The sequence below is a fragment of the Bison bison genome, unplaced genomic scaffold, assembly GCF_000754665.1.
Source record: "Bison bison bison isolate TAMUID 2011002044 unplaced genomic scaffold, Bison_UMD1.0 scf7180017864376, whole genome shotgun sequence".
NCBI classification, from domain to species: domain Eukaryota; kingdom Metazoa; phylum Chordata; class Mammalia; order Artiodactyla; family Bovidae; genus Bison; species Bison bison.
In genome coordinates, this window is record NW_011494948.1 from 9112493 (window position 1) to 9126830 (window position 14338).

The window sequence follows — 14338 nt, forward strand, 5'->3', positions numbered from 1 at the left end:
TGCTTAATTCTCAGTCAGAAGCAAAGAAGAGCCAAAGGATGACCAAGCAGGAAATTTTGATGGGGACAGGAGGAAAACTAAGGGTTAAAACTGAATGTCTCCCATCTTTGTATAAAAACAAGAACAGGAGGTGCTGAAGTGAAGTCGCTCAGTCGTGTCTGACTCTTTGCAACCCCATGGACTACACCGTCCATGGAATTCTCCAGGCCAGAATACTGGAGTGGGTAGCCTTTCCCTTCTCCACGGGATCTTCCCAACCCAGGGATCAAACCCAGGTCTCCTGCATTGCAGGCGATTCTTTACCAACTGAGCCACAAGGGAAGCCCAGGAGATGCTGGGCTCTCTGAAAGGGAGAGAAAACATGAGCCTGTTTAGCACCAGGAATGGTGATGAGGAGACCGAAAGGGACAGCCCATGTGATTCATGTGGAGAGACTGCCGACTAGGAGAAGAACATCGTTTCTGAGTCCTTCAAAGAAAACCTAGGTGCCAGAGGTAATGAAAATAGTACTTCCGGCTGTTGTGCATAATCGTGTTTATGGCTGTAAAACACTTTAGAGACTTAACTTTTGTTGGTTTCCAAGCCTACTAACTCAATGGACCTGATCTGGGTTCATGGAATCTACATCTAATAGATTAAAAAAAAAAAAAGAGGACACCTGATATCTCACCTTTTGACACCTGCAGTGCCACAGCAGGGAGCCACGGCCTCCAGTGGTAAAAATATAGTTGACATGGGTGGAATAGCAGAGATGCCAGGGAAAATTCCATAGGCAATGAGTGTTACATTCATTGAATGTATGAAGAGCATGAAGCAAGAGCATGAAGCAAGCAAATGCACAATTGAGGAATTCAGTGCAAGAGATGGTGAAAGATTAATGAACAGCTAGAATACACTGACCACATCTTCAGTTTATTAAATACCTGTGCTGCTTTGGAGAGCAACGCCTGCCAAACTGATAGACATGCATACCATAGGCACACATGTCTTTGTTCTTTGCTCTCTTAATCAAGCAGTTAGTTAACTTTCACTGTGGGCTTCCCTGGTGGCTCAGCCGTAAAGGATCTGCCCGTCAATGTAGATGAGAATTTGATCCCTGGGTCAGGAAGATCGCCTGGAGAAGGAAATGGCAGCCCACTCCGGTATTCTTGCCTGGAAAATTCCATGGGCACAGGAGCCTGGCAGGCTACAGTCCACAGGGTCACAAAAGAGTCAAACACAACTTAGCAACTAAACAATAACAAGAAAAAAAAAAAAAAACACTTTCACTGTAACTGCATCACAAAAACAAAAAGTCTGTCCTAAGTTCATACCTATTCTAGCAAGCAACCCCCTTATTCCCTTCACCTTTTCCCAGTCCACTTCTGCTGTTTGGGGAAAACCTAGAGATATGACCCTATAGAACCATATAGGCAACAAAGAAATGGGTCAGCCTTAGGTTTAGAAAGTCCTGCACCCAGGATTCATCCTGTGGTCTGGTTCTGTGAATACCAGCATTCTGAGAGACTCCTTCCTGAAGCAATCTGATCACCGTGTGCTGTCATTCATTAACTGCACGGAAATCGCCAACTGTCATCATCAAAGTCTTTTACGGGCATGCTGTAGATATTAAAGGAGCATGTTAATATTATATCATGTGCAGCAACAGCTGATGCTATTTTTATGGAGGCAATATTAGAGAGTGTGAAGAAGTATCAAACTCCAACTCCCACCATCTCTGTTTCTTACAGCTCTCCTGAAGCCTGACGCGGGGCCACAATGTCAAGCAGCTTTAATCACAGCAAAGAATCATTCAACTGATCATTTCCACGGAAGCTGATCTTATGCCTTAAACTAGGTATGTAGTTAATGATTGTAGATGCCTTTCTCTACACTCATCACCCGACTTCTACTGTAAACATGAAGGCAGGAGGATTTTCTTTGAAGTTTCCCAGGGCCAGAGAGAACATTTCTGCTTCCTTCTAGCTCAGGCCAGCATGTGGGAGTGTACCCTAGGCGTCATATGACTGGCTTCTCTTAGGCCTTGTGTCAAGTGGAATGGGCCTTCTGGCCAGACATTACGTTTATATGTGCTCAGTTGTATCTGACCTTTTGCAACCCCATGGACTGTAGCTCACCAGGCTCCTCTGACCTTGGAATTTTCCAGGCAAGAACACTGAAGTGGGTTGCCATTTACTGCTCCAGAGGATCTCTGTCCTGATTTGTGAAATCTACTCAGAGCAAACTCAAGACTTATTGGGGCTGTCTCATAAGTCCCGCTTGCTCCCCTGAGATCTCCTCCCTGAGCCTATCATAAAGTCTGAAATTTCCAGCTCTGTACTTGAGAGAGAGAGAGAGCAAGATCCAGACGGTGAATGTTAAACTGCAAATAACTCGATGACATTTTGGAAATATTGTTAATTTTCTTAGGTGTGATAATGATATTATTGTCCTTAATTGTGTAGGAAAATAACCTCATTCTTGGGCGATGCATATTGGAGAATTAGGGTGAAACGTCATGATACCTGCAATTTACTTTCGAATGGGCCTACAATATAAAAATATGTAGTGAACACACATCTACACACATTCACACAAATGGAAAGGAAAGATAAAGTCAATATGGCAAACATAACAGTCGCTTCAACTGAAGTGGAGGCTGTGGACATGTTCTGGGATCTTATTTTTTTCAACTATTTTGTATGTTTGAAAAATCTTCATGATAAAGAAGTGGAAAAAATTTAGATGCCAGAACATATTCCAAACCCAGTGAATCAGATGCCTTGGGTGTGAAACCAAAAAAAAAAGCCTTGCTTGTGAGCACCTGATGTAGTTTGAGGCACGATAAAACATGAGAGTTAATGAATTATAGCGTTAAATGCTGATAGAGGAGTACGTGTAATAGGTATATTAGAAAAAGAGGCAATGATTTGGGGGAGAAAGAAAATTCAATTGAACACCTCTATTTCCTCTGGGCAAAAACTGCAGTTTAGCTAACTGAGCAAGGGTACGGCTATTCATAAGCTGCCTGAAAATGAAATTTGAGGAACTTAGAGTTTTGGAGAACAACAAAACTGGAGGATCAAGAAGGACTTAGAGAACAGCATGATGTTCTAATTCAAGAAGGACTGAGAGAACAGCATGATGTTCTAATTCAAGAAGAGACCTGAGCAAGTGTTCAGAATTCCTGTGACCAGAATTCTGCAGTAGCTCCCACCTACTCATTATCTGCCCTGGTGGAAAGATCACCAGCAGAGCTTTAAAAATATATTGACAATTGCCTGATATCCCCAACGCCTACCTCTAATTATTGGAACAGAATTTCTGTATTTTAAATGCTCATGGACCATTCTAACACACAGCCAAGGTGAAGGAGTAGTTACCTGTACATGAAATCTGAACTCTCTAGCTGGTAAATTCGGTATCCTCAAGGGCAGGAAGCTGTCATAGCCATCTTGGTACCACAGTGGGTCAGCTCAGTGCCTGATGTTTAATTCATTCTGAATAGATGTTAACTGGATGAGCTACACAGATGAATGCACATGAATTAGGAGCCCTGGGCAACTGTAGACAATTTGAATATCCTAGAATCAAGGTGAGAGAGGGAAGGGAGCTCAAGGGTGAAGCAGAAAGGAGGAAAAGTAGACACCAAAGAAAATTCCACCTGCTTTGAACTATTTTCCTTAGAGCTATGCCTGGACTCATAGTCACCTTTGCAAATGGCCAGGGGAATTAGGAGGCTTCCCAGGTGGCACTAGTGGTAAAGGCCTTGCCTGCCAATGTAGAACACATAAGAGAAATGGGTTCAATCCCTGGGTCAGGAAGATCCCCTTGTGGAGAGCATGGTAACCCACTCCAGTATTCTAGCCTGGAGAATCCCATGGACAGAGGAGCCTGGAGGGCTACAGTCCATAGGGTTGCACAGAGTTGGACATGACTGAAGTGACTTAGCATAGCCACGGCCATAGCGCAGGGGAATGAAGAGCATAAAACCTCTTTTTTCAATCTCTGCACATGGAGGAGGCCCTTCAGTGATAGTTTCACCCTGTATTCTCATGGTCCTGAGACGCTCCAGGACATTATTTTTTTTAATGTTCAAAGATTACTAAATCCAATGGATCCCAGGGCCGTTGATGGAGGCATCCTTTTAGTGTTTTATTTGAACAGCTGTAAGAGGTAAAATCTGTGCATCCATTTAAATTTTTACCTATTTCTTGTTTAGGGTTTAGGCAGGATGCAGGTTCCCTTGATTACTGGAACTGTGACATAAAGAGTCATGTACTGGAAACTCTTATTCCTGGGATATTGAACATAAATAGGCGTGTTTCCCTTAGCTGGTAGACAAGAGGAAATTGTGACCATTTCCTTGAGAAACATTAACCCAAGTCCACACCCAGAGATGGGTCACTGGTTGTTTCTTTTGGAGGAAAGGACGAGGAATGAAATGAAAACGGAGGGAGCAGGGCAATAAAATGAATATCTGAGCTCTCTCCCGGAAACGTGGGTGGATAAACTAGGGCCTGGCTTTGGAAAACTCGTATTACAGGAAAGTCCATTCCTTTGCTTAAGGTATGATTACTCACCCATTTCACCATTGCCAGCTCCTGAAAGTGAACATTAAACAAGGTGAAGAGGACCCACTGATGTATATTTAAAACCCCTCCTCTGTTCTTGAAATGGAAACTTGACTTTCTTGAGATTCGCTCGGAAGAGGTTTGTGAACATGATTTCTAAGTTTTCTTCCAGCTCTTCTGGCCTCCATGCTTTCTCTCCATTCCAACTGACCGGCTCCACTGTTAAAATTTTTGGCTCGTGGAAATCTTGTAGAAGCTCAGGAAAATTCTAGATGATCTCCCTTTAAGTGTGTCCATAACCACAACAATTATGCACATTTTGGGGGGTCATGAGGCCCTCTGAATCTACTTTGTAAATTGATATCATCTAATCTGCTCAGAAATATTCAAAAACTCCCCACAGTCTATCAAATACATTTTTAAGACTTGTTGGCTGCCATTCCAAGTTCCCCACCCTATGTACCCCACAGACCTTTTTTCAAGAGTAGTTCCCAAAATTCGTTCACTTATCTTTACAAGTATTGAGTTTTTATTCCTTACAAAATATTAAAATTATACATTGTAGGCGTATGTGTATGTTCCTGAATATATACAAATATATAAAAATCTCAAAATATGTAAATATATAATACTATTATATAAGAAATAAAAAGAAATATATCTAATAATATTTTAAAATGTAATATATAAAACTTTAGAAATGGGAGACTAACAAAGATGTATAATATACAGGACTTGCTCACTATTATTGCTTTATAATTTGCATATATTATCTCTGCTACTATATTATAAGCTACAAGGTGGGAGGAAATGTGTTTTATCTATGTTTGCTTATCTGAGGGTCCTCAGAATAGTGTCATGTACAGCATAAATTATCAGTGAAAATTCAGAGAACACATAACATTCTTAATTAAGAATCAAACTGACAGGTTAAGGAGACTATACACACCAAAAAAATAAATTATCAAAGCTAAGTTAACCACTCCCTGTAGGGAATACTTAATGTCCTACTTCCTAACAGAGATAAAATAGTATAGAAAAAACGCCTCTAAAAACTGTTGTAAAAACAAGCTGGAATCCTGTATGGAGAAAGGAGTAACCATGGAGCAATTTATATACAATATCATGTTTGTAGTAATTAAAAACTCAGCTTTATTGTCACACTTTCACAGGTTATTCAGTCTAACATAATTAACCTCTGGCACACTTGCCTATTTTATTTTTTATCACTTATAACCATCTGATATTTTTCCATTTCAGTTGATTAATGAATTGATTGATTTTCAAGTTGCTTGTCTCCCTGCAGTAGAATATGAACTCTATAGGACCAGGGACCTTGTCTGACTTCTTTCCTTGCTGTGGACACAGCTATAGACTTACAGCTCTATCGTGCACAGAACTGGTGGACAAATACATACTTGCTGAGTAAAGGAACATATACACAAAAATAGTATGCATTATTTATGGATGTGTATGTACCTTTACAAAAATCTAAAAGGTATTGGAAGTGTAAACAAGACTGGGGGTGGGGTAAGTATTGAGTGCTCAGAGACTTGGGGGATACATCAGCAGGGTAGTTAGAGAAGATGTATATGTGAAGTGGTTCATACTTTTAAGAAAATAGACAAGAAGCACAAGACGACAAAATGTTAACTATTCTGGTAGTGGGAAATTGCGGGTCTGTTGTATTGCTTTTTGCACTTTTCTATGTCCTTTAAATGTCTCAAAACAATTTTTTTTAAAGTCTGAATATGAAAATAAATAAATAAATAAAAGTCTGAATAGAAAAGAGTGAATTTATCCTAGCTTTATAGGATCCAAAGCTCTCTGATGTGCTGTTACCTAAACCTGATCATCACAGTAATTCTGAAGTAATTATTACCAGCCTTATTTTATACAGGAGGAAAACGAGACCAAAATTGAGGAAGGGGGCTTGCCATGACCACCTCTTAAGTCAAGGCAATGCTTGGCTGAAAACCTGACCTAGGGATGACTTCTCTTTCAAGAGATAACATCACTGTCCTTCAAACATGAGGGCTAGACCAGAGGTAAAAAGAAATTAGCTTTGAGAGCTATAGGGAAGAGACCTAGAGGAGTTAAGTCTAAATTGACAAACAGCAAATAGGCAAACATTTTAATATAAGTAGAAAATATGCCTCACATTATCTTAGTCAAGTTGCTTAAAATTTTTAGGCTTAATTTCCTCTCCTACAAAATAGGGTATTTACATACCTCATCTGATTCTTGTTAGCATTGTACTATTTATGTATTTACACATGACTTAAATTATACAATTTATGTAAAAGACTCAGGACAGTATCTGGCACTTAATAGATTGTTCAATATTTGTGTGTTTCCTCTGTTTCTTGTGCTGCCGTGTATTATGTCAAACAGTTAGACTGCCTTTTTTGTAAATAAAAATCATTGAATGTGGGCAATTTCGTGAGTTTCATACTGCTACTCTTTGAATGTGACCTCTGCTACAACCATCAACTAGCTCATCTTGAATTCACACATGAAGAAAGGGCAGAGCAGAATTTGAATAAAGCTGATGATTGTTTGGGGCTTGGGCTGGAGAGTCTATTTGCAAGGGTAGATAAAAGGGATTTGCAAGTGTGTGAGGAGGAGAAAGATAGTCAATTGGCAGAGATGGGTTTACATAATCAGGGTGAGGCAATGGCAAACTAGACAGCTGCTCAATAGCTTTTGGCACCAAAATATATTGACCAGCTGGGATATCATTAATGCTTAACAGTTTTATCCTTATGACCATATCTTGGCCAATTAGGTTGTCTTTGACCACAGAAGGGTATAATATATTCTAATATAAATGTTGCATGTGTATCTCTGTAGCATGTATTCTATTGTGTTGATGTGTTGTAGAGTATACACTAAATATAAATGCATTTGTTTCTTCAGAACACCAGGTTAGATGGTGTGACTAAAGAGGAATAGAATTAAAATAGACATTAATTTCTTTTTTAGAAAAATAATTATTATTCCAGGATATACATTCTTGGGTACACTGAAAGTAAAAGGATTCAAATAATATCATTTTTAAGATTAATTTTTAAAGTATGATTTTAGAAAAAGAAATATGGTTAAGGAAAGTCAGTTCTGCATGCTTTTCATACAAATAAATACACACAGGAGAAATGACTGACAGGCAGTGATTGAAGGACTTTAACAGAAAGTGGTTTGCAGTGTTAAAAGAAACACTTGGACCAGTGTCATTAACCTATGAAGCCATTTCAGAAATACTCTTACTAGATAATCTCCCAATAGTGCCTTTAAATTATGGGAGAGGTAAAACAAATAAGGGCAAAATATAAGACAAATGAATGCTATAATATTTCCCAGAATGCATCATACATGAAAATTTAATACATTAAAATATTTGGAATCTTTTCAGAATTTGCAACTGTGGCATTTACAAAATAAAATTTGTAACAGAGTTTTTTTATGCAGTAGCACAAACACAGTCATATGAACACAGAACCATTACTAAACTACCTAAACCAAAATGCATGAGGAAAAGGATTTCACCTGTAAATTGTTTTTTAAATTTAAATCATTTGTGGTTTATTTGACATCTACAGAAATTCCTTGGTTATTTGCATCAACATCTCTGGATTAACCTTTAAACCTGATACTGATCATATATTTTCCTTCCCCATAATTTAGGCACTAGTTTGTTTACTGATAATTGATTGTTCCTTATCCGTATGTAAACCACTAAAAGTAATATCTGTGTTCCTTCTTCAAAGCTAGAGACCTGACATTAAGAATTTTATATGGGAAGTATAAAAAGTAATGAGGCAACCAAACTCCAAACTCCTTCTACCTATGGACCTACTTAATCATCTGATAAAAGTCAAATAAAACGTGGCCTGAGAGCCAAGACAGCTACAAGGATCAGGAATCTTCTCTACAAATACCACATGGATATGTATGCATACATGCATACATGTGTTGCTCAGTCGCCCAGTTGTGCCCAACTCTTTGCAACCCCATGGACTGCAGCCTCCCTGTCCCTGACCATCTGCTGGAGTTTGCCCAAGTTCATGCCTGTTGCATTGGTGATACCATCCAGCCATCTCATCCTCTGATGCCCTTTTTTCCTTCTGCCCTCAATCTTCTCCAGCTTTCCCAAGGCTAACTGAATTCTGCCAAGAGAAAGCACTGGTCATAGCAAATACCCCTTTTCAACAACACAAGAGACGACTTTGCACATGGACATTACCAAATGGTCAATACCAAAATCAAATTGATTACATTCTTTGTTGCTGAAGATGAAGAAACTGTAAACAATCAGCAAAAACAAGACCTGGAGCTGACTGTGGCTCAGATGCATATATATATATATATTTGCTGATGCTTTGACAAGCTATTAAAGAAACCCATTTTATGGTCTAGTTTATTTCTTTTCCATCTTCAGATGGAGGGCTCTTACCAAAACTTGTAGACAATAGATCATGTAATAATAGTAGCAGAAAGGACCTTAGCAATCGTCTAGTTCAAGTCCCTTCTTTATAGATGAAAAACTTGGGGAAAAAGCTTCTGCAGCTCATTAACATGCTATACCCAATTAGTGGCAGAGTCGAGACTAGATCCCAAATGTGCACTGATGAATGGATAAATAAATATGACCTCTAACTCATTTTCACAACTATTTTGTAAACCATCTTTCTCTTAAAATATTATATACCCACTTAACATTTCAGACTGAGTAATCAGTAATTTTCCTGATAATAGTAAAATAGCTTTTCTTTTTTTTTATGTTGAAAATCCTGGGATAAAGGGATCTTGGACATGAAATTCTGTCCGAAAGCCAGCCTGTGCGGGGTAGCCATGCTGATGCTCTGTCTTCACCATGCACTGACATTCCTCCACCAGCATCACCACCTTGATCACCATGGCCAGGTTGGTGCAGTTGAGCTGTAAGTGCCTCGTGGTGAACTTGGCAGGCAGGCAGTGGGAGCAGAATGTGTGGGGGTGCTGCGCAGCTTCAGGAAAAGGAAGAGACCCACATTTTCCAAAGCAGAGGTTGTTCTGTACAACCACTTTCTCACAGTCTTCATGGGTGATAGTCTAAAAGGCAAACACATCTCCATTAAATTATCTTGAGTCATTTCTTTAACATACATGATACAGAAGCTCTAGACTATTAAGTCTGAGGATGTTAGTTGCTGAGTCATGTCCGACTCTGTAACCCCACGGACTGTATGTAGCCCACCAGTCTCCTCTGTCCATGGAATTCTCCAGGCAAAATTCTGGAGTGAGTTGCTATTCCTTTCTCCAGGAGATCTTCCCGATCCAGGGAGTGAACTTGGTTCTCCTCTATTACAGGCAGATTCTTTATCATCTGAGCCACCATGGAGGCCCTCCCAAGCCTGAGGATAACTTAGACTAAAATTTAAAAATCTTTCCAATGTTGGATACATTTTAAATATCCAAGTGATGGTATCTTAAGAGCATAGAGCTACCTCAACTAAATTTCTTTTATTGGGTAAATTAATAAATTAACCTGTAGGAAATACCTAAGGTAATATGGAAAATGTTTACACTTGAATGCCAAACTCTAAGTTTGATGTTACTGGTCTGAAAAATTCTCATGGCTCGCTTCTTGTCAATAATGTGTCTTACCCTTCTACTCTTCACAGTGCATTGTGCATAATAAATTCTCAATACATATTTGTTCAAAAGCTCACAGATCAGAACATCAAGAGTTTAATCTGTCCTATTTTGCAGTGTTTATAGTACATTCAAATTTATTAAAGTTGCATGGAGTAAAGTTGCAGCACCTACACCTCTAAATCATGTTGCGTGACATCATCTCTGCCTCTCCCGTAACCCCAGACACCTAGCTTTATGTGCCCTTCAAAATATATGAGCCAAACACCTTACTCTTAATTTGATTAGCAATAGAATTCAAAATAAGAGTTCAAAGGAAATTTGATTGCCCGGTTCTTAGGAGCAATTTTCTAATTATACATGGGCCAACAAAGCAGTCATTATTATTTGATCATTGACTTGTCATTGCTACGTATCCTTGCCTTTTCAGAATATTTAACTGCCTTGCACAGTCAATTACCTTATAATACTGCCTGCTTAATTGGGTAGCTTTACTGGACTGTAAAATTTTACTCTGCCCTGCATTGCTTTTGGTTCAGTATCTCTGTGTTTAAGGACCTGATGCAATTTCTCAATTTTAATCTAACATTTGGAGTGTGGGCTTTGCCAGACCAACTGGAGGAAGCAGATAGTAGAATGCTCCCTGGTCTTAATAGTGTGGAATCAATCATCCTAACCACAAATCAGCCAACACAACATGAACTGGAAGACAGGCATTTCTAAGGGGAGGAAATGTGATTTCACATCAAGATTACTTTTTGAAAGCTTATGAGAAAATCTGTTGTATTAAATCATTTTTGCTATGGTAATGCTAGAAATAATCTGGCAACTTCTGTCTAACAACCTGGACATAGTTGATAGACCTATGAAGTATCTGGGTGTGAAATACAGGGATTAAGACCATCATACATGCAAGTATGGGGAGGAGTCCAATGTATCCCACTTATCTGCAGATGGAACCCACTTGCTCATCCATGTCTAATAGAGTGTAGAGATGCAGCTAGGGAGAAGTTCTGGTGATCACTCTAAGTTCCCAATTTCGTAACTGGAGGGACAGTCAATTAATTCTCCAGATAGACCACACCAGTTTAAAAACAAATAAATAAAACAAACAAAAAAAAAGGCTCTGTGTGATCAATATGAATGATTACTAACATTAGCAGTACCATCATACCATCTTTGCAGCATTTCCAAGGTTAGAAAGAAATTTAGGGAATATGAGCATACTTTGCCAAATCCCATGATGAAGGTCCAGGGACCAAATCTGGAAATTAGGTGAGACTCAGACTCCTGGCACACTCGTCCCCTGCTTTTCACCCATCCCAGCTGTCCACTCCCTCCTGAAAATCTGGATCCCCGCCCCCACCCAGAACAAATACCTGGCTGAAGGGCACTGTCCTACAGGTCTCCTGATGCACTTCATGGCTTTTGATAGGCAGGATGATCCCCTGAGAAGCTGGACTCATTCTGAACATGAAGTGGTGCCAGAATTTCTTGGCTTCTTCCCGGAGAGGAGATTTCTCCGTCGGCATCCTACCCTTGGGCTGAGTGAGGCCCCAAGTCCCAGGGAAGATCTGCTCACTGACCAAGCCCTGGGATGCGTGCAGCTCTCTCTCAGGCTTCTTCCAGAATCTCCCAAACCTGGACAGCATCTTTTCTCTCTGCCTCTGGCCCTCCTCTGCAGGGCTGGCACCTATCAGGTGTGGCACGGCCACAAACAGATCTGGCTTCTCCTCTGCTTCCTCCTGAGTGCCCATGGAGAGCTCTCTGCGATTCCTTTCTAGGAGCATGAGAGAGATAGAACTCTGCCTCTGGCGACCACCCCCGTGCTGTACAGCCTCCCCTAGAGGCAGGAGCACCAGCAGCTGAAGGAAGAGAACATGCATGCTGTCGGGGCCCGCTTCTTGAAGATTCACAGACTGTGAGGCCCAGAAAGAGGTTCACTCCCTGCAGGACTGTGACCGGGGAGATGCTATATATGGATACCTGCCTTGTGGGATGGGAAGGCAGGTGGTCAGTAGCCAGGCAGAGTAAACACATCTCTTGTTTGCTTGAATTATGGAGTGCTAATAGTGTTCTGTCTTCATTTTGGTTTTGTGTATTTTAGAAGGCTCCACTGAAAGCCAGGGACCCAGGGGGTAATTAGCTGACACTTTATCGTCTGAGATTTAAGGAGCAGTAGTAGTGAAAACAACACGTCTTTGCCTGGATTTCCCATCACTGTTATTAAGGCGAGAGTAAGCTAACATCTGTGGTGCATCTGCTTTGTGCTGAGATAGAACTGACATGTTTTTAAGAGAGAGTTCAGTTGCTCAGTCGTGTCCAACTCTTTGTGACCCCATGGACTGCAGCATGCCAGGCTTCCCTTTCCATCACCAAAACTCCCGAAGCTTGCTCAAACTCATGTCCATCAAGTCAGTGATACCATCCAGCCAACTCACCCTCTGTCGTCCCCTTCTCCTCCTTCTCCTCTTCAAGAGAGAAGTGTATCAGGTAAAAATTAATGTATACGTTTAACCAAAGTTCAGGCTATTAGGCTACACATACACACACACACACACACACACACACACAGGAGCAGCCAAAGAAATATATAAAAGTTGTAAGAAAGAGAAAGGAAGAAATAGAGGAATGTTACGTTCATTGAGAAAAGGACGCTCCTATTACTGAGATATAGTTGGGGTTGTTGATTTTTGCATGGTAACAGTAAAGGGAGTATAGTCTCCTTTTCCACACATGGAAACTCACAATTCCCAAGTAATCCCCTCACCTTAAGAATCAAATACTTGGTGCTAAATTTCACAACTGGTTAATCATCAGATAAACTTTTTCAATTGTTCACACAAATCTCTCAACAGGATTCTAAGTAATAGACTGACAGCTCATTAGCCCTCGGTTAGGAGGGGGAAATGTCTTTCCCTCTAGCCACCCTACTGACATTTTTTTTTTTTTTTCTGAAAACAAAGAGCCAGACTTGAAAACGTGGATTCTATGAACCAGGTTTGATAGCTCTGGGGCGTGAAGCTGGCTGGCCCACATCATTTTCTTTATTCTGCAATAATTGATGACCAGGTTAAATAAAGATGGAGGCAAACATGAGTATTCAGGGATCAAAGGAAAATTTGTTAGATGACTATCATTTTAAAACATTATAAACCGACAAAGGTGTAAGAAAGAAACATTTCCACAAAAAAGAACCTCAGAATTTAGTTCCATCAGCCCTCTACAATATTTGAACAGTATTTCCATTGGGAATCAACCTAACACCTGTTTGCCTTTCTCCCCTTTTAATTCAATCATCATATTTCTTGCTTTCAGTAACATACATAATCCTGGAACATAACCCCTTTTTTTTCAGTAATGATTAATCATTTTTTTCTAAGAAGTGACCCATTGGAATATTTTTTCCAGAACTACTGTTCTTCTTAATAGTTATCCCTGATTTCTAAGAGTTCAGTTCAGTTCAGTCGCTCAGTCGTATCCAACTCTTTGCAAGCCCATGAAACGCAGCATGCCAGGCCTCCATATCCATCACCAACTGCCGGAGTCTACCCAAACCCATGTCCACTGAGTCCATGATGTCATCCAACCATCTCATCCACTGTCTTCCCCTTCTCCTCCTGCCCTCAATCTTTCCCAGCATCAGGGTCTTTTCAAATGAGTCAGCTCTTCACATCAGGTGGCCAAAGGATTGGAGTTTCAGCTTCAACGTCAGTCTTTCCAATGAACACCCAGGACTGATCTCCTTTAGGATGGACTGGTTGGATCTCCTTGCAGTCCAAGGGACTCTCAAGAGTCTTCTCCAACACCACAGTTCAAAAGCATCAATTCTTTGGCACTCAGCTTTTTTATAGTCCAACTCTCACATCTATACATGACCACTGGAAAAACCACAGCCTCGACTAGATGGACCTTTGTTGACAAAGTAATGTCTCTGCTTTTGAATATGCTATCTAGGTTGGTCATAACATTCCTTCCAAGGAGTAAGCATATTTAATTTCATGGCTACAATCACCCTGCAGTGATTTTGGAGCCCCCCAAAATAAAGTCAGCCACTGTTTCCACTGTTTCCTCGTCTATTTGCCATGAAATGATGGGACCAGATGCCATGATCTTCGTTTTCTGAATGTTGAGCTTTAAGCCAACTTTTT

The 14338-nt window shown here is 40.3% G+C and overlaps 1 protein-coding gene across 1 annotated transcript; it reads right to left on the reverse strand.

Moving 5' to 3' along the window:
- Positions 1-9329: 9329 nt before the first annotated feature.
- CER1 (cerberus 1, DAN family BMP antagonist) lies at positions 9330-12073 on the reverse strand. The gene is made up of 2 exons (XM_010857099.1): positions 11567-12073; positions 9330-9644 (listed from the first exon to the last, which is right to left on the reverse strand). Exons 1-2 carry the CDS (start codon positions 12071-12073, stop codon positions 9330-9332), a joined length of 822 nt encoding a protein of 273 aa, XP_010855401.1.
- Positions 12074-14338: the final 2265 nt, after the last annotated feature.

What these genes read in the sequence shown, in the direction of transcription:
- CER1 (XM_010857099.1), bottom strand. Translation starts at nt 12,073, where the DNA reads ATGCATGTTCTCTTCCTTCAGCTGCTGGTGCTCCTGCCTCTAGGGGAG. An exon ending in GGACAGTGCCCTTCAGCCAG is followed by an intron (nt 9,645 to 11,566) that starts GTATTTGTTCTG and finishes TTTGCCTTTTAG; the next exon opens with ACTATCACCCATGAAGACTG.